Raw genomic sequence first — 14,568 nt, forward strand, 5'->3', positions numbered from 1 at the left:
CTCAAGTTGAGGTTCTTTGCCATATACTCTGTTGGGACTCTTGACCGGCGAATACCCGTAGAGCGCACAAGTCATGTTGTTCTTATAAGACCATTGGTAATAGCTAACCCTCGAATTATACCTAAGCTTTGTAGATTTGAAGATCTGAACCCATATATCTATCTATCCTATACTCTACATCTATCTACTCTATCACGGGAACCAAGTCCTACCGTACAGTATGCCCCCCTTTCCGGTTGTAAGCCACCATGATATCCCCGACCATTTACAATTTTCCATAGACCTTAACCCTCTCGTCGACAGGCTTCTGCTCTTTCGGCCCCGGCGCTCCCTCGGGGCTGCCAAACACCAACTGTGCACTCAGCTTCCACTCCTTAGGCACATTCCACGCCTCCGCCACCGGGGCATCGATCAGGGGATTATAGTGCTGCAGGTTGGCGCCGAACCCCAGAGCCTCTAGACCAGTCCACACTAGACGAAGGCACCGAAAGTCAGCCGGCCGGCCCATCGACCCACGAGCTACCCTTTACTGCCGCAACAGCAGCGCACAGGGAATAAGAAGAGGGGGTGTCAAAGCAGGAAAAGGAGAGCACAGGAAAAAGAAGCCTACAGAAATACTGATGCATAGCATTCGAATGTTGGGCCCATGGTTCAAACTGATCTTTGTAGAGCGCAAACTTCTCGGAAAATGGCTTGATGTGCGCCGGATCTTCGTAGAAGAGGACCTATCAACAGAAAAAAAAAAGTCAGGGACCCTCTCTCACTTCAGCTCACATCCAAACCAAGAGCAGATAGAGAGGGCGAGGGATGGGAGCGGGAAGGTGGGAACAGGAACTTGGACTCACCGTCCCAACCGCAGCTTTGAATCCCTCCAGCTTGGGCAAGGTTTGATTCTTCCACACCTGCTCGGGCACTGCGCCCGTCTTGACCAGGTTCTGGAAGACGCCGATCACGAGGTCCCACAGCCGCTCGTGCTCCTTGTGCAGGACGACGACCACGCGGGTGGATTGCGTGTTGAAGGCACTCGGGACGTGCAGGATGGCTTGCTGCACGAGCTCCTCGATCTGGGCGTCGGGGACGGAGTGGTTGCGGCCCAGTTGGTAGACCGTGCGGCGGTTCTGGGCAAGAGAGATGAGGGATTGTGCGCTGGGAGTCTTAGCTGGGGCAGAGGAAGAGGACGAGGACAGTCGGATTGTGGTTGCTGGAGTCAACAAGGAGTTGGTGGAAGCGGTGCGGGGGATGGTGAAGCGCACTGCGGGGGTGCAGCGGCGGAGGAGGAGTCGGGGCGTAGCCATTGTGTGGTATATGCACAGGTCTTCGATTGATGGACTGGAATGCTAGGGTCAGTTTGCGCTCTCCTCTTGTTTGGGAATGTGGTGCCGTTCTTATAGTTGTGCCGGATTTACAGTATGCGGATTGCGGAGTCGAGCTCCGACGGGATCTCGTATTCGCGCGGAATTGCGGAGATAGGCTTATTAATAGCGTCATTGGTTCAGGTACGGAGTACGAAATTACCAATGAATGGCATGGCCCCTGGGGTTCTGGGCCGATTAGGTAAGGCTGATTCAGGATGACAATATGGAGCTCGTGTCGGGGGAGGGGTTTTATCATGTCTGATAATCTGTACAAGTAAGTCTGCGATTGCATTTTCTCGATTAAGCTCGTGGGCCATCGTTGTTGAAGTCCATTGTTTTCGGATGCAGGATGACATCATTGTCTGCAACTCCTATACCTTTGTACTCATTCATACTCAACGCCGTGAGGTCTTTATGATTATTCGACAATCCTCTACCCTTATATACTTCGTAAAGTATGTCTGTTGGAGTAACTTCCGCAGGTTATCCATTAGTATCCATGATCATGGATCTATGATTCAAGCCTGCCTTTCCTATTTCGGACAACTCGCTTTTTGGCCAGGGAGCTTTGTATGGCTCCTTCCCAACCTTTTGGCAGCTCACGACAACCACAGTGAATGATAATCTGCTCAAAGGAAGCCAACTTAGTGCTCTCCCTCTGTCTAGTGAGTTTAGTGAAGCCATCTGGATAACTCCATCGCATTCTTACTGATCTCAATTATGTCGCTCATTTTTAGGACTACGAAGTCGCCCTTTCTCCTCTTCTTCTTCATTCTAACTACAATTCTCTTTGACATCAGCCCCGTGTGCCTGGCCTCGAATGAGGCAGCACGAGATGTACTCTACGGAGCAGTCATCACTCATTGTGCGGTTCCCGGCACCGTGGCTCTCACCTTCGATGACGGACCAGGCATGTACACTCCGCAACTCCTCGACCTCCTCAGCGAGTACGGTGCGCGCTCCACCTTCTTCGTCAATGGCTACCAGCTCTCCAATCACCACGACATCCTGGTCCGCACCCTGAACGAAGGACACCAGATTGGTTCTCACACGTAAGCAAGAAAGCTTGTCTCCTTCCCTTTGCGCATCACCAAGAAATACCGAGAAAGCAAAGACTGAACACGAGATGTAAACTCAGGTACGATCACGCTCGTCTGTCCGCTTTACCATACAGCGAGGTTATCGAACAAATGCGCCGGCTGGAAGCAGCATTATACGACACTCTCGGCGTGGTTCCGACGTACATGAGACCGCCCTATCTCGCCATCAATGGAGAAGTCCTCGCCGCGATGGGCGAACTGGGATACCATGTGATCAGCACAAGCGTGGATACCAAGGACTATGCGCACGACCATCCGGACTTGATCCCGAGGAGCTTCACGAGATTCCTGGAGGGTCTGAATGCTGGAGGTTCGGTGGTTTTGGCCCACGACACCCATGAGCAGACCGTGGCAACGTTGACACGGGCGATGCTGGATGAGATTGTAGCCAGGGGGCTCATTCGTAAGTAATATATAAGTCTAGTTAGTGCTTTGCTTTGCTTTGCTGCAGCAAATGCTAATGTCACGGGTGCTGGTTCTAGCTGTCCCGGTGGGAGAATGCTTGGGAGACCCGGAGTATAATTGGTATCGTTAATGCCACGAGCAGATCAAGGCAGTCTGTGGACGCCCACTTGGCTGCATTTCTTTACTTAGTTCCGTTCTGTAATGCATGTTTTAGTCTTCATGCTGTGTTCGGTATTTGGTTCCATAATAAGGTACATCACAGTGACAATGTCGGGAACTGAGAGGAAGCCTTAGAGGATTAGAGCCGGTCAGGCTGCGCCTTTAAGGAAACAGGATATCGGACTGTCTCGGGATGAACTTTCTTTCGTCACCCCTTTATTATTTGTAGAGCTAATTTTTGATATAGATTTCAGTTGGCTCTTGACTCTTTTACATGAGTACCCCAAAGAAACGACATTTCACGCGCGCATTCACACCTCACTAGTAGACCAGGACATACTAGAGGGGTCCATGTACGGTGGAATCATGTCCCCCTACGGGGAAGGACTGGAATAGCTACCTGTAACTTTATATCATTAAATTCTACCCATCTAGGTCTAAACTTTTGAATGTACAGTACAACAATAGGTGTCACGGGAACCGACTCAGAACTTTTGATGACGAAAACTCGAACAAGTATAATATATGACTTTCTCGGTGTACTGCAATAGCAAGGTCTGTTAGCAGCTGCCTCCATGCCAAGCATACTGCATGCCAGGTTTTGGGGGGGGGGGTATTCACGCAACTGAGTTGGGCTGGGCCTCGATCCGAAGTCACCTGGACGCCCCCTGACCGGCCCTCCGTCCGGGAGGGAAATTGTACTGCGCGTCGAGATCGTCTTCCTTGGCTGCCATCAAGCCCCGCCATTGGCTGGAGCGGAAAGGCTTCATTGCCTGCTGGAAGGATTGCTTGATCTTCGTCGCGACGCCGGCCATCTTGTGGAATTTGTTGAAGGGGGATTGTTGATGGGATAAGGGTTTATGTGTATGTTTATGTATGGATGTATGGATGTATGGTTGTGTGTATGGATGTGTGTATGTGTGTATGGATGTATGGATGTATGGATGTATCACTGTAGGTGTACTTGTATAATGTATATAGGTATCGCTAAATGCTGGGAAGAATTGTACTGTGAGGTGAGGAGTAGTGTGCAGAAACGCGGAGAGATAATGAAGGCACGAAGGCTGGAGAATACTTCCGAGGACGAGGGACTGAGAGTGACGAGTACGCGGCTATTAGAACCGCTGAGTGGCCATAGTGGTTGTGTTGCTATCAATGGACTCGGTAGATGAAGTTGAGATCGTGACGTCAGGGGTGAGATCTGGCATGGTCGTTTACGGTTATGGTTGGGGAGGGATCGGAGGATGAGAGGATCGCGAAGATGTAAGAATTGAACTCTCGCTAAGATGATTGGTAATGGCAGCTCCGCTGATGAGGTATCTTGCGAAGACAGAAAAAAAAGTGATGCAAAATGATTGTGTTGCGTGGGGATTGAAGCTCTAAACCATAAGTTCTTGCTTATCGGTTCATTGGTCTTGTGGTTTGTTGTTGTAATCAAAAAAGCTTGTAGCCATTGTTGTCGAGATCCAATATTCCTGGGTATAGGATGACATCATGACATCCTTTTCCTGGTAACATGATGGCTACTTTATCTCATGGTCATGGATGCAAACTATCCAGTGAGCTGAGAGTCATAGCTACATCTATTCGATATGTGCGACAGATAATGGTCATGTCGACCAGAGTATGATGTATTTCTTTGGATAATCAGACTGAAAAACAATCTGAGTGATGTCTGATTGATTAGTGTACACGCAGAGAACGCCCATTACATGCTCAGCATCAAACATAACATCGGGCCTGGATGCAGCGCATTACTTCCCTTGGAAACCGAGAGACAAGTTATGTAGAGGCTGATAAAGAGAACAATACTTTACTAATTTAAAGGAGCCATGATGGGGGTAAAAGGCCGTTTCGTCGTTGTGAAGTTGAAGGTAATGAATGTGATGCTGTATCGCTCCGTAAGATGGGTTCTACAGGCCCCAGCCCGGTGCCGACATAGACCTGGACTCGTAGTGGATGAAGCTTGGTCAAGTAATTGCTGTCCAGCTCATATCGACGGTTGAGAGTGATTGCGTGGGCCTTGTAGTGCACACTCATTCTCAGATACACTGCTCCTCGCTCCCATGTACCAGCCCTCATCATTCAGGCGATGTTCCAAGTCAAGCCAATACTTCGCCTTGCCTCCCGCCCCAGTCTTGAGATCTAGGTCTCCGAGGCGTACTTCGATCCGACTGGTCTCATCTTTCGGTATCTGCATCGAGATTAGCTTAGTGGGTGTGGCAGTCCAGCCAGGAAAAGCAGAAAAACACACCCTGATAAACATTGTACAGTCGCGGAGAGTCATCCCGAGCGATTTTTCGACCGAGGTGACAGGAGGACCATGGAGCCCCACGTCGCACATGCTCTTCTGGTGTGCTAGGAGTTCCTGCAGGGTACTATTCCGATAGAGTACCTTTGCCAGCCGGGCCTGATCTTTGCATCCCTTGACGAACCGGGCCGCTCGGAGAACATTCTCGAATCTGTCGCTCACCAAGTCCAACGGACAGAATGATGCTTCCTCGGACTTGCCGGTTTTGCGCGCCTTGTGATTCTTCATTTCGCGGAGTGCGCATGTCCGGCACCGTCGAGAGTTAGCTGGGGCTGACGGAGATTGGGCGAGCCACTTAGGCTTCAGCTCGGATAACGTGGTCCCAGGACTAGCGAATGTGGTCATGTCAGTTATCAGAAGCCCGAATGTCTCTGTCGTAGAGAGATATACGCCTTGTCGTCTTCTGGGACGCTGCCCGGTTTGCTCCGCCGCTAGAAGCTGCTCATTGCATAGTTGAACCAGTCCTCTGGGAAGACAGACAAGTTCCTGATCGACGAGCTCTTCCGGTTTGAAAAGAGGCCGAATGCATTGGTCGAAGTTTCGTGCAATCTCTTCATAGGGGATTCCTGAGCTTGTGTCTTTCCGAAGACGAAGCAGCTTTCCTTTGAAGCTGGCGGGTATACTATAACAATCCGTTACGCCTGATGGCAGGTTGGAAGACACGGTTATCGGAATATCTTTAGGATTTCGCCCCTTATGAGTTTGGGTAGAAAAGAGGATGCGATAGATGATATTGGCGCCCCCTTCCGCAAGATAGACGAGCTCGGCCCCTACCGGGAGCTCCAGCATATTGGGCTTTGGCATTTGTTGAGGGCTCACGGAATCTGTGGTCAAGGATGATGAATCAAGCAGGAACTCATATCCATACAAGTAAAAAGTTCCTCGGACTTCCTACAACGCACTTTAAGATGGTAGCGAAAGACCAAGGGGGGATGTTCAGCAACGATGTATAGAGTCACGTGGTCGAAGTAGTTCCTTCGAGGAAGAAAAAGTCCGTAGGGCGCATGCGAAGATATGTAGCAGTTAAGGTTTAAGAAGAGCAGGCTGCGATGTATGAGAATTCCGATCTCTCAAAAAGGGCAAGAGACCTTCCCAAACCCTGCTGTACGACTGTTCGATCCGGCAGCAAGTCAAATAACGTGGGCAGACAGGAGTAGCTGATCTATGAACTAGTGCAATAATCGCTTGTCCCCAGGCTCTCACGTCCTTGTGTCAGTACTGAGCCTCGTTAAACCCAGCCAATTGATGTGCAGGCGATGGAGAATAAGCTGTTGAAAATGAGATCTGATCGCTTCAAATCAGGCTCAGGTGATCTTGCCTTGGAAGTAAGCCTCTGCTCGTTGATTCGTCCGTGAAGGAATGAGCCACTCCAAATATTGATGGAAAAGCCCCCAGCCCAATTTCGTTTAGTGCAAGGGCAACTACTTAGTACTTTGTAGATCTAGGACCTGAGCCTTGTGCAGGGATTTGAATCGCATCAGCCACCGTGGCGGTCGGACTTCCTGTTCTTAGGCGGAAACACTAAGCTTGCAATTCCTTGATCAGCCCTGAAGTTGAATTCAGGGAGTGCAGATCTGCTGACACTAGGCGCGAACCGGCCACCAATATTTGGAAATGGTGATAGAAGCAGCTAGTTTCGAGGAGAGAAGATATTGGACTATCACAGCACCGGTAAACCCAGCTGAGCGCAGGGCGTCGGGCACACGGACGTCGGTAGGAAACCCGTGCTGCCTTGGTTGCTGCACAATAGCTGGCGATAGGCGGTCAAAAATGGATAGCAGGAGGTGATTCGTATTCAATAGATTGGTCGACAATGTCACGAAACCTGCCTAGTTCTCTGCTAACTCCTGCGAGCAATATACTCCAGGGACGGCTAACGTCGATCTATCGGGCTGAGCCAATGGAGGAATGAATGGTCGATTGAACCGGTCGGCCAACGAGGCTGCGTCACACCCGAGTAGAGTAGTAGGCAAACCCACCAGAGTCGAAGTAATTCAAAGAAAGAGGAGAAGGGAAGGAGATTGAAGGAAAAGTGCTAGTTATAGTCCACGATATATTCTCAATAGTGCAGTGGGGGTACGAGGCGACCGAAATGAGGAGTTGGCGAGGATTTAGAGACGCGAGGTGAACCGTGGTTCATTTGAAAGCTCAACGGACCGATTTTGGAGGCATCATATATTGACCCTGGAAGTGAAGTGCAACTCACCCTGGAGACATTTTCGAGACGTCTTCCCTTGTCAACAAGCCTCCAAAGGCTCTCGCCAATCAGTAATTCGACTAATTGTTTGCTTCGGTTCCTTACTCTCCATGCAGCCCCATTGGGGTCTCTGCTTGTCACTTTTGCTTTTGATTGTCTTCCTTTTTTTTCTTTCCCGGATGGTCGCCCCGTTCGGCATTGGTATCGGCCCCAGGATAGTTCATTGCATATGCAACGATACGCACCGTAGTGAGACCTAGTGGTCCTCAATTCTGATGACGAGCGAACAGTGCAGAGAGAATGACAAGATGACGGGCGAAGTAAGAGAGACACTCGTCAAAGCGCACAAATAAAGGATTGCTAGTCTATCCAGTCGAGTCCGTAAATTCCGACCAGAAGTGTTCAATTTGGACAGATACAGTTAACTGATGCACCGTATGATTATTGACTCCCCTACGGAGTGGGAAACGAGATTTTGATGAGTTGTTCGCGGCAACCCACAGACCGGTGGTGCATGGTTGGCGATGCGCGTCTTATGTATGTACAATGCTAGAACCGGGTGGACTAAGAATTGCTCATCGGGTCTAGAAGAGAGAATATCTGATGGAGTCAGTCAGGGATGTAGTGAGGGAGTAGTCCTTGTCAAGGTCAATGTTCATATGTTAATGTCGATGAACGGAACGGGGGAAGTCGAAAACGTGGGAGATGATCTTCCCCAATTGCCCCTCCGCTGTTCGGCCCCGCGCTGAGGGAAGAGCAGCGCGAGAGAAACAACAACTACTACTACTTTCATCCAACACCAGAGGTCTCACCATCGTCCACGTCTACTGGGAAACCAAGCTTAGGCTTTTGAGATATTCGTTTGGCTTGCAACAGATAATTGTACATCTTCCGTGAACCTTCAACAATCAGGCTAATCTGAAAATGGACAACATCGCGTCCATCCCAACTCCCCCGCATTGCACGGCGGACTTCTGTTTGATTCCTGTACGTACACTACAGACTACCTTTGTCGCATCGATTTGCTGTACCTGTGTCCCACATTAGCAGGCCGTCTTCCGTCATCATCGACAAGGTATCACCAGCAAGCAGTGCTTATCTCCATGCATTCATGACATGCCTCAGTTTGACGGGACGACTCCGACTGCTTCATGCATATCCATCCATCCATCCATCATATCCCCATCCATCCGTCCACCCACTCACCCATTCTATTCCACGCTATCTTGCCAACACCATACGGAGTGGACCCCCTGAGCCTGAACACTAAGCTGCAGAACGAACTCCCCTCAGTGAGACTAACCCATCCGCGCAGATCGGCACCTCGTCCCCATCAGTGTCCGCCCAAATCGCCGATGTCCAACGCCTAGTCGAGAAGTCGGGCCTCAAGTTCGTCATGCACTCCGCCGGAACAACCCTCGGTGAGTTGCGCAGCTGTGTCCCTCCTAATCTCATTTTTCTTTTGCCCAATGCTTTCTTCTCTTTCCGACTCGTGCACGTAATCATCCCCTCCGTTCTTGGCTAACTGAGGACCCCCAACTCCCTGTGCTCCTTTTGCGGGCCGGGGGGTTGCGGCATCGACTTAAACAGAGGGACCGTGGGACAAAGTTCATCAGGTCATTGGGCAGGCGCATACGATCCTGCATCAGCAGGGTATTGTGAGGATTCAGACGGACATTCGGGTTGGATCAAGGTAGAACACACTCTTTCTTCCCACTCCTATTTCTCGTCTGGTTATAGTTACTTCGGTCTTCGACTTCCCCCTATGATGTCGCATTTTCGAACTGGGAATCGCTCCTAGAAAGGTGATGTCTTATTGGATGGCGTTGGCTAATGTATCATGTCTCCCTGCCGCAGAACCGATAAGGAGCAGTCCTTCGAGGATAAGGTGAACAAGGTCCGCTCCTTGCTTGGGCAGCAGTGAGCATCGGTTGTAAGGGCTTTTGTGGTCGAGTTCAATCTGGCTTACGACCGACAGATTGCCTGCACCTGTCGGGGCATGGAAGATACGGATGGACGGACAAGGAAGGTAAATTCATATATATAAGTACAATGATTGACAAGTCGTTAAGATCCATCAAACAAAAAACGCCGTCTCTATGTGCGGTGAAATGTGAACCATCATAAAGCGAAGGAGCGTCATGAGAATCATCCAGATATCACAAAGATTGAAGGAGCGCCGAGCTTGCATTTATGCATGCCAATGAGAGAACTGCAATGCTGCTAATTCGCAAGGAAAGGGAATGAAAAAGAGAACCCAATAAGAAGGCAGGGGGGAGGGAAACGCGTGCGACAGACTTTAGAGAGCAATCCCACCACCCAACAAGCTGCCCCAGTCCCCGCCGGCCCAGATCCATTCCCCCATGCTGGGATTCGCTCCGTCCATTGCTTTCTGAACCGTCTCCACCAGTCCCTTGAACACATTCGAGTACGTGGAGGCGGAGCTCGTTTGAGTAGTCGACGTGAGATTGGCGCGTCCGGTAGCGTCGGTGACATTGTTCAGACTGTCCACCGTCGATATGGCGGGTCCCTTGTTGAAGAAGTCCACCAGGATGAAAGTCGGTTGGCGGCCATTGTAAGCACTCTTACACTTCTTCGCAGTATCGCCGAGATTGCCCGTGCCGCCGGAGGGGGCATTAGTCGTGCCCACATAGCTTACATTCGGGTACTCAATGTCAAGGATGGTAGTCTGGTAAAGAAAGTGATTCATAAAGGGAAGCCGGTTGGAAGAAAGTGCAGCAGACAAGTCATTCTTCACGGTCGTTGGACGATCGGGTGTACAAGAGAAATTCGACGCCGAGGTCACATCATAGGGGTTCTCCCAGAGGTAGGTGAACTCGTCCATCAGGTATGGAGCTACCGTGTTGCTCGAGGCGCTTAGCGATGCCACAAATGATATCAACCGAGTACCGTCGTTAATCAGCTCCTGTAGAGTGGGCCACGAGCTGGGCGCGGAGGTCTGTGAGGTAGGCGTGTAGGTGTAATTCCCAATGCCCGCTGTCTCATACTCCGAGTGAAGATCCGATGCTGTTGCGTCGTCCGAGTTGACCAGCAGGACTGTGACCACTATGCAGCCATGAAATATTAACTCTCCTGCCTTGTCACTGGGTCAAGGATTTCCAACGGAGGATGCGCGACTTACCATCGTTTGGGTTGGAGTCTAGCCATGTTTTGATCTCCGATAGCCATGTGCTTAACTTGCCTGCATCTAGATAGTCACAGTTGGTATGACATAAGTGCCACTCTGAATCTGACTTGTGCACTTGCGCCGTTACGAGACGTACGCCCGCCTCAAGTTGTAGTGTCGTGTTGTAATATCTGCGCGACTGTCAGTCAGCTCCAAGCTTGAGTCGCGTATGTGGTTCTGCGACTACTCACTGATCTCCAAAGGTTGAGTAATCGGTCGATGCGTCCCGGAGAAACGGACTATCATGTGCGCCTAGATGAGTGATCTCACCGTAGGATTTGGAGCACAGGGACGGCGAGTTGTTGCATGCTGTCTGTCGCGAATGCAGAGCTTTTGCAGCTGCCAAAGGGGCAAGGGCCAGAATTCCCAGTCCTCGCATTGTGGTTGTGCAGGCGACTCTCGGGCGATATGGAGTTTAGGTGTAAAGAGACAAATATGTAGGCAAACCGCCGCAAAATGACCTAGGGAATTAGGACGATAACTATAGAATTGATGGAGGAGCGTAGGGATGGCAAAATTAGACGTCAACGGTCAGAGAAGGGTCACGATCCAATGCTAAAGATGAGAGTAGATATGTATAGGAATGATGCAGCAAGAAGAAACAATGACCCCACTTGCGGAACAATAGAAGAGGTTCGTATTTATTTATTGACTGACAGGTTAGAAAAAATAAAAAGAGGGATAATGAGCAAGCTACGACAGGGGGATGGGATGTGGTACTCATGTAAATCAACGAGAGCACGGTCACTGAGAGAGTTTAGAATCTTGCGTTGATCTGCTTATTGACAGTGGGCCAGAAGGTCTAGGCAGGCCATACAGCAGTTGGGATGTCATGGGTAGCCATGAAAAGATGGAGAATGAACGGGAAGTGTGGCCGCCTATTCTTAGCACAACAGTGGCTCAGCCCGGTCGGACGCGCCATCCCATGTCTTTGTTTGTTGGGTTTGTTTGGGATCTTACGTTGCCCCGGTCGCTTCACGTGCCACCCACCCCCCTTAAGGCATCCAAGTTTCAGGCTTTGTCTGGCCTTAGAAGCTACAAGTAGATATGTGATATATTCGGTCTATTGGGGTCTATATACACTGTCACTGTCTGTTGATACATTATGACCGACTCTGAATGAAAGCCGGTCCCCGCAGTTTTTGCTCCCTCCAGAGGGTTTTACGTGTCCTGCGGTGCGACATCTTGGAACTCGGTGGATTAATTAGTCGAAACACATCGATGTGCTCTCGGCCTGCAAACAAGGATGGCTCTCCCCAGACTCGGCTGATATCGCCGAGTACCTTCTCAAGAGTATAAGGATTTTCTCGTCGCAACATGCGGTTCATGGGGCGGCTAGACCGCCGGTTTCGTCCAAAGACAACAGCAAGCCGTTGCCGACACGCGCGGCTGATGCTGCTTACCTGAAGCTCAACACCGCTACGCTCCAGCTCACGCAGGAGAGCGAGGCCCCGTATCCATGGAATCAAATCATCGACCGCGTGGTAGCGATGGATACTCGGAGAGACTCGCTTGCGGAACCCCCAATGCACGAGGGCTTCCTGGACGTGGCGGCTGAATATTGTGCGGAGCATGTCAGCATTGTGCCCCGAAGCTGGATAGGTCCGACTATGTGGTGCCGCGCTTGATCCTGATATGATGTCCAGAGGTGTATCCTTCTGCGGCCCAGTGAAAGAATAATGACGGGCTAGCCAAAGACAACACTTCCGAAGCTCAACCCAGGAGTCTGTCTGGCCCAGTCGTTTGATCAACTCAATCCAGAGTCTGGCAGATACAGTTGACCCCAATGGAATGGTGCGTTGTAGAACACGGAAGACGAACACCACTTCAATTTGCGGTGGCCGGTCAGGAACTCGGATCGGTCCAGACCCAGGCCGTCGTGGGGTCAAAACATGACTGATCAGTAAGTCAATGCTTGTCTTCGTGAGGGGCTCTCCGCGCAAAGCTAGTTCATCGACTATTTTCGATGCCAACTCCCACTCGCCCGCTCTCAGATGTTTTCGAAAATGGATGTTGAACATGTTTGGTCCTTCGTCGGCTATTTCGCTGAGGATGGCTAGGGTCAGGTTGTAGCGACGCCAGTCGTGACTGAGGTAGTGAGACAACAAGAGAGATTCTTGAACACGCATATCCTCCAGCATGTCGGGATGTTGATCACTTCGAAGTAGATCTGTCAGAACGATACCACGATTTTCTGTGGCTAGCTTGCGGACAAGGCGAGAAAAGATCGAGTCCCCGATGGAAATACCTGCTTCCTGCAGAAGTCGAAGCCTTTCCAGTAGATCGCGGCTGCCATGCGCTCTCACGGCCATTTCCCGTAATGATTGTGGTCCAATAGAAGTAGCACCAAACATCTTGAAGCCAGAGAGAATGAGTTCAAACTTCAAAGCGTCCGTAGCGAATAAGCGCGCGCCCAGGTCGTCCTTGATGGGCTTTTCGTCATGCAAGGACTGTCTTTCGCTAGGGCTCGCCTGCGGTCTATGCTCAGAATTCTCAATTTCAGAGTCTTTAAATTGAATGTCTTCAACCTCACTAGGGAATTGACGGTCGACATAAGCTCGGAGCTTCTGCCGGAATGATTGTAGGCCACGCTTTTCCGCAGCGTGGATCAATGGCTCTATGTCTTGGTAGGAACGGGGATGATCGCCCTTACCCACTAAGAATAGATGCATGAGTACCAGCTCTTGAGCAGGAAGATCATTTTGAAGGAGCGCAGACATGGTGGGAACGTAGATCTGGTGGCCTTGTATCGACCGGCAGATGGTGCGAAATGCCACTAGGCTTGGTAGGAAGCCTTGGCCCTGGTTTTTAGCCTTGTTTTTACCCACAACAGTACTGTTCGAGTGGCGAGCAGAGACGGCCGGTCTTAGGACATGTAGAATGTCATTCGGACTTGCTAGGTGTGGATCTTGAAGTTTTCGATGCCATTCCTCAGCCCGATCGATCAGGCCGCGTTCGATGAAGCCGCCGACAATTCTCTCGTAGAGCTTGGGCCACCGGTTCCCAGTCTTACTCCAGAGCTCTCCCGCATATTCAGCCACCTCAACCATCACAATCTCTCGCTTGAAACCGAGGTCGACAAAGCTCTGCCAGAGAAAGTCGGCCAAGTCCCCGTCCACTGGGAGTCGCACATCGTCCACGCGATCAGTTAGAGCCTCCCAAATGACCATTGTTCCTTGCTCTCCATAGTGCCGTTGACGGTATCGTAGTAGCTCAGCCCAGAGACTGGAATCATTTCGGTGGAGTGGGCTATCCACCAGACGAGTTCCGATGTCGCGTACATGTCCAATATCCGATTCGAATTCTAGCTTCTCTGTTTGTATTCGGAATCGCGATGGGTACCATTGCTTGTCGAGAGAGCTTTCACCATTTGCAACACTATCCTCTGCTTGCGCCTTCGGTGCTTTGATCTTGTGGACCTGGAAGCTCAATTTTCGTCTTGTTGAGGGAGAGGGAGATTCGCTGCATGCTGTCTGTTCTCGGTTGACGGAGGATATGTAATTTTCTTGTCGGGTACTCCTGAATAGACATCGCAGACATCTCTGATCGCGTCTAAGCTCCAATTGTTCAACCCCGGCCGGTGCTGAGATCAGGGAGTCGAGAACCGAAAGAGCTGACGGTCTCTTCAGTAATCGAAGAAGAGCCGGGCGCATGAGTCTTGAGACGAAAAGGAAGAGAGGAGAACGATAGATCTGACCATCCTCCTCATTCGCTCCCTGAAAGCACGGAAAATCTCTTGCACATGTGAATCGATGGTGATTGAGCTCAGCTGCTGCGCACTTGGATTCCGCGGAAACTACTTTTCTGGGGGAGACCAATCTGTTGAGCCAAACCTAGTTAGCTCTGGTACTGCG

The 14,568-nt window shown here is 50.6% G+C and overlaps 6 protein-coding genes across 6 annotated transcripts; 2 read left to right on the forward strand and 4 right to left on the reverse strand.

Moving 5' to 3' along the window:
* Positions 1–176: 176 nt before the first annotated feature.
* On the reverse strand, positions 177–1,389 carry BO66DRAFT_338424 (Nitroreductase). Its single transcript, XM_025644358.1, has 3 exons — positions 846–1,389; positions 611–725; positions 177–471 (listed from the first exon to the last, which is right to left on the reverse strand). The coding sequence occupies exons 1-3, from the start codon at positions 1,293–1,295 to the stop codon at positions 266–268; spliced, it is 771 nt and encodes a 256-aa protein (XP_025509092.1). The 5' UTR covers positions 1,296–1,389; the 3' UTR covers positions 177–265.
* Positions 1,390–2,075: 686 nt separating this feature from the next.
* On the forward strand, positions 2,076–2,990 carry BO66DRAFT_310846 (chitin deacetylase; the record flags this gene model as incomplete). The annotated part of the gene is made up of 3 exons (XM_025643305.1): positions 2,076–2,407; positions 2,494–2,858; positions 2,938–2,990. The coding sequence occupies 3 exons, from the start codon at positions 2,076–2,078 to the stop codon at positions 2,988–2,990; spliced, it is 750 nt and encodes a 249-aa protein (XP_025509093.1).
* A 1,889-nt stretch (positions 2,991–4,879) lies between these two features.
* On the reverse strand, positions 4,880–6,539 carry BO66DRAFT_4337 (inositol-pentakisphosphate 2-kinase). The gene is made up of 2 exons (XM_025650709.1): positions 5,274–6,539; positions 4,880–5,213 (listed from the first exon to the last, which is right to left on the reverse strand). Exons 1-2 carry the CDS (start codon positions 6,132–6,134, stop codon positions 5,010–5,012), a joined length of 1,065 nt encoding a protein of 354 aa, XP_025509094.1. The 5' UTR covers positions 6,135–6,539; the 3' UTR covers positions 4,880–5,009.
* Positions 6,540–8,270: 1,731 nt separating this feature from the next.
* On the forward strand, positions 8,271–9,603 carry BO66DRAFT_387218 (thiamine-binding protein). Its single transcript, XM_025646245.1, has 4 exons — positions 8,271–8,514; positions 8,843–8,948; positions 9,118–9,220; positions 9,385–9,603. Exons 1-4 carry the CDS (start codon positions 8,452–8,454, stop codon positions 9,449–9,451), a joined length of 339 nt encoding a protein of 112 aa, XP_025509095.1. The 5' UTR covers positions 8,271–8,451; the 3' UTR covers positions 9,452–9,603.
* On the reverse strand, positions 9,542–11,528 carry BO66DRAFT_387219 (uncharacterized protein). Its single transcript, XM_025646246.1, has 3 exons — positions 10,906–11,528; positions 10,670–10,845; positions 9,542–10,593 (listed from the first exon to the last, which is right to left on the reverse strand). The coding sequence occupies exons 1-3, from the start codon at positions 11,091–11,093 to the stop codon at positions 9,827–9,829; spliced, it is 1,131 nt and encodes a 376-aa protein (XP_025509096.1). The 5' UTR covers positions 11,094–11,528; the 3' UTR covers positions 9,542–9,826.
* Positions 11,529–11,763: 235 nt separating this feature from the next.
* Positions 11,764–14,418, reverse strand: BO66DRAFT_362945 (uncharacterized protein). Its single transcript, XM_025645093.1, has one exon. It carries the CDS (start codon positions 14,365–14,367, stop codon positions 11,818–11,820), a length of 2,550 nt encoding a protein of 849 aa, XP_025509097.1. The 5' UTR covers positions 14,368–14,418; the 3' UTR covers positions 11,764–11,817.
* Positions 14,419–14,568: the final 150 nt, after the last annotated feature.

This window comes from Aspergillus aculeatinus (assembly GCF_003184765.1).
Source record: "Aspergillus aculeatinus CBS 121060 unplaced genomic scaffold BO66scaffold_1, whole genome shotgun sequence".
NCBI lineage: Eukaryota > Fungi > Ascomycota > Eurotiomycetes > Eurotiales > Aspergillaceae > Aspergillus > Aspergillus aculeatinus.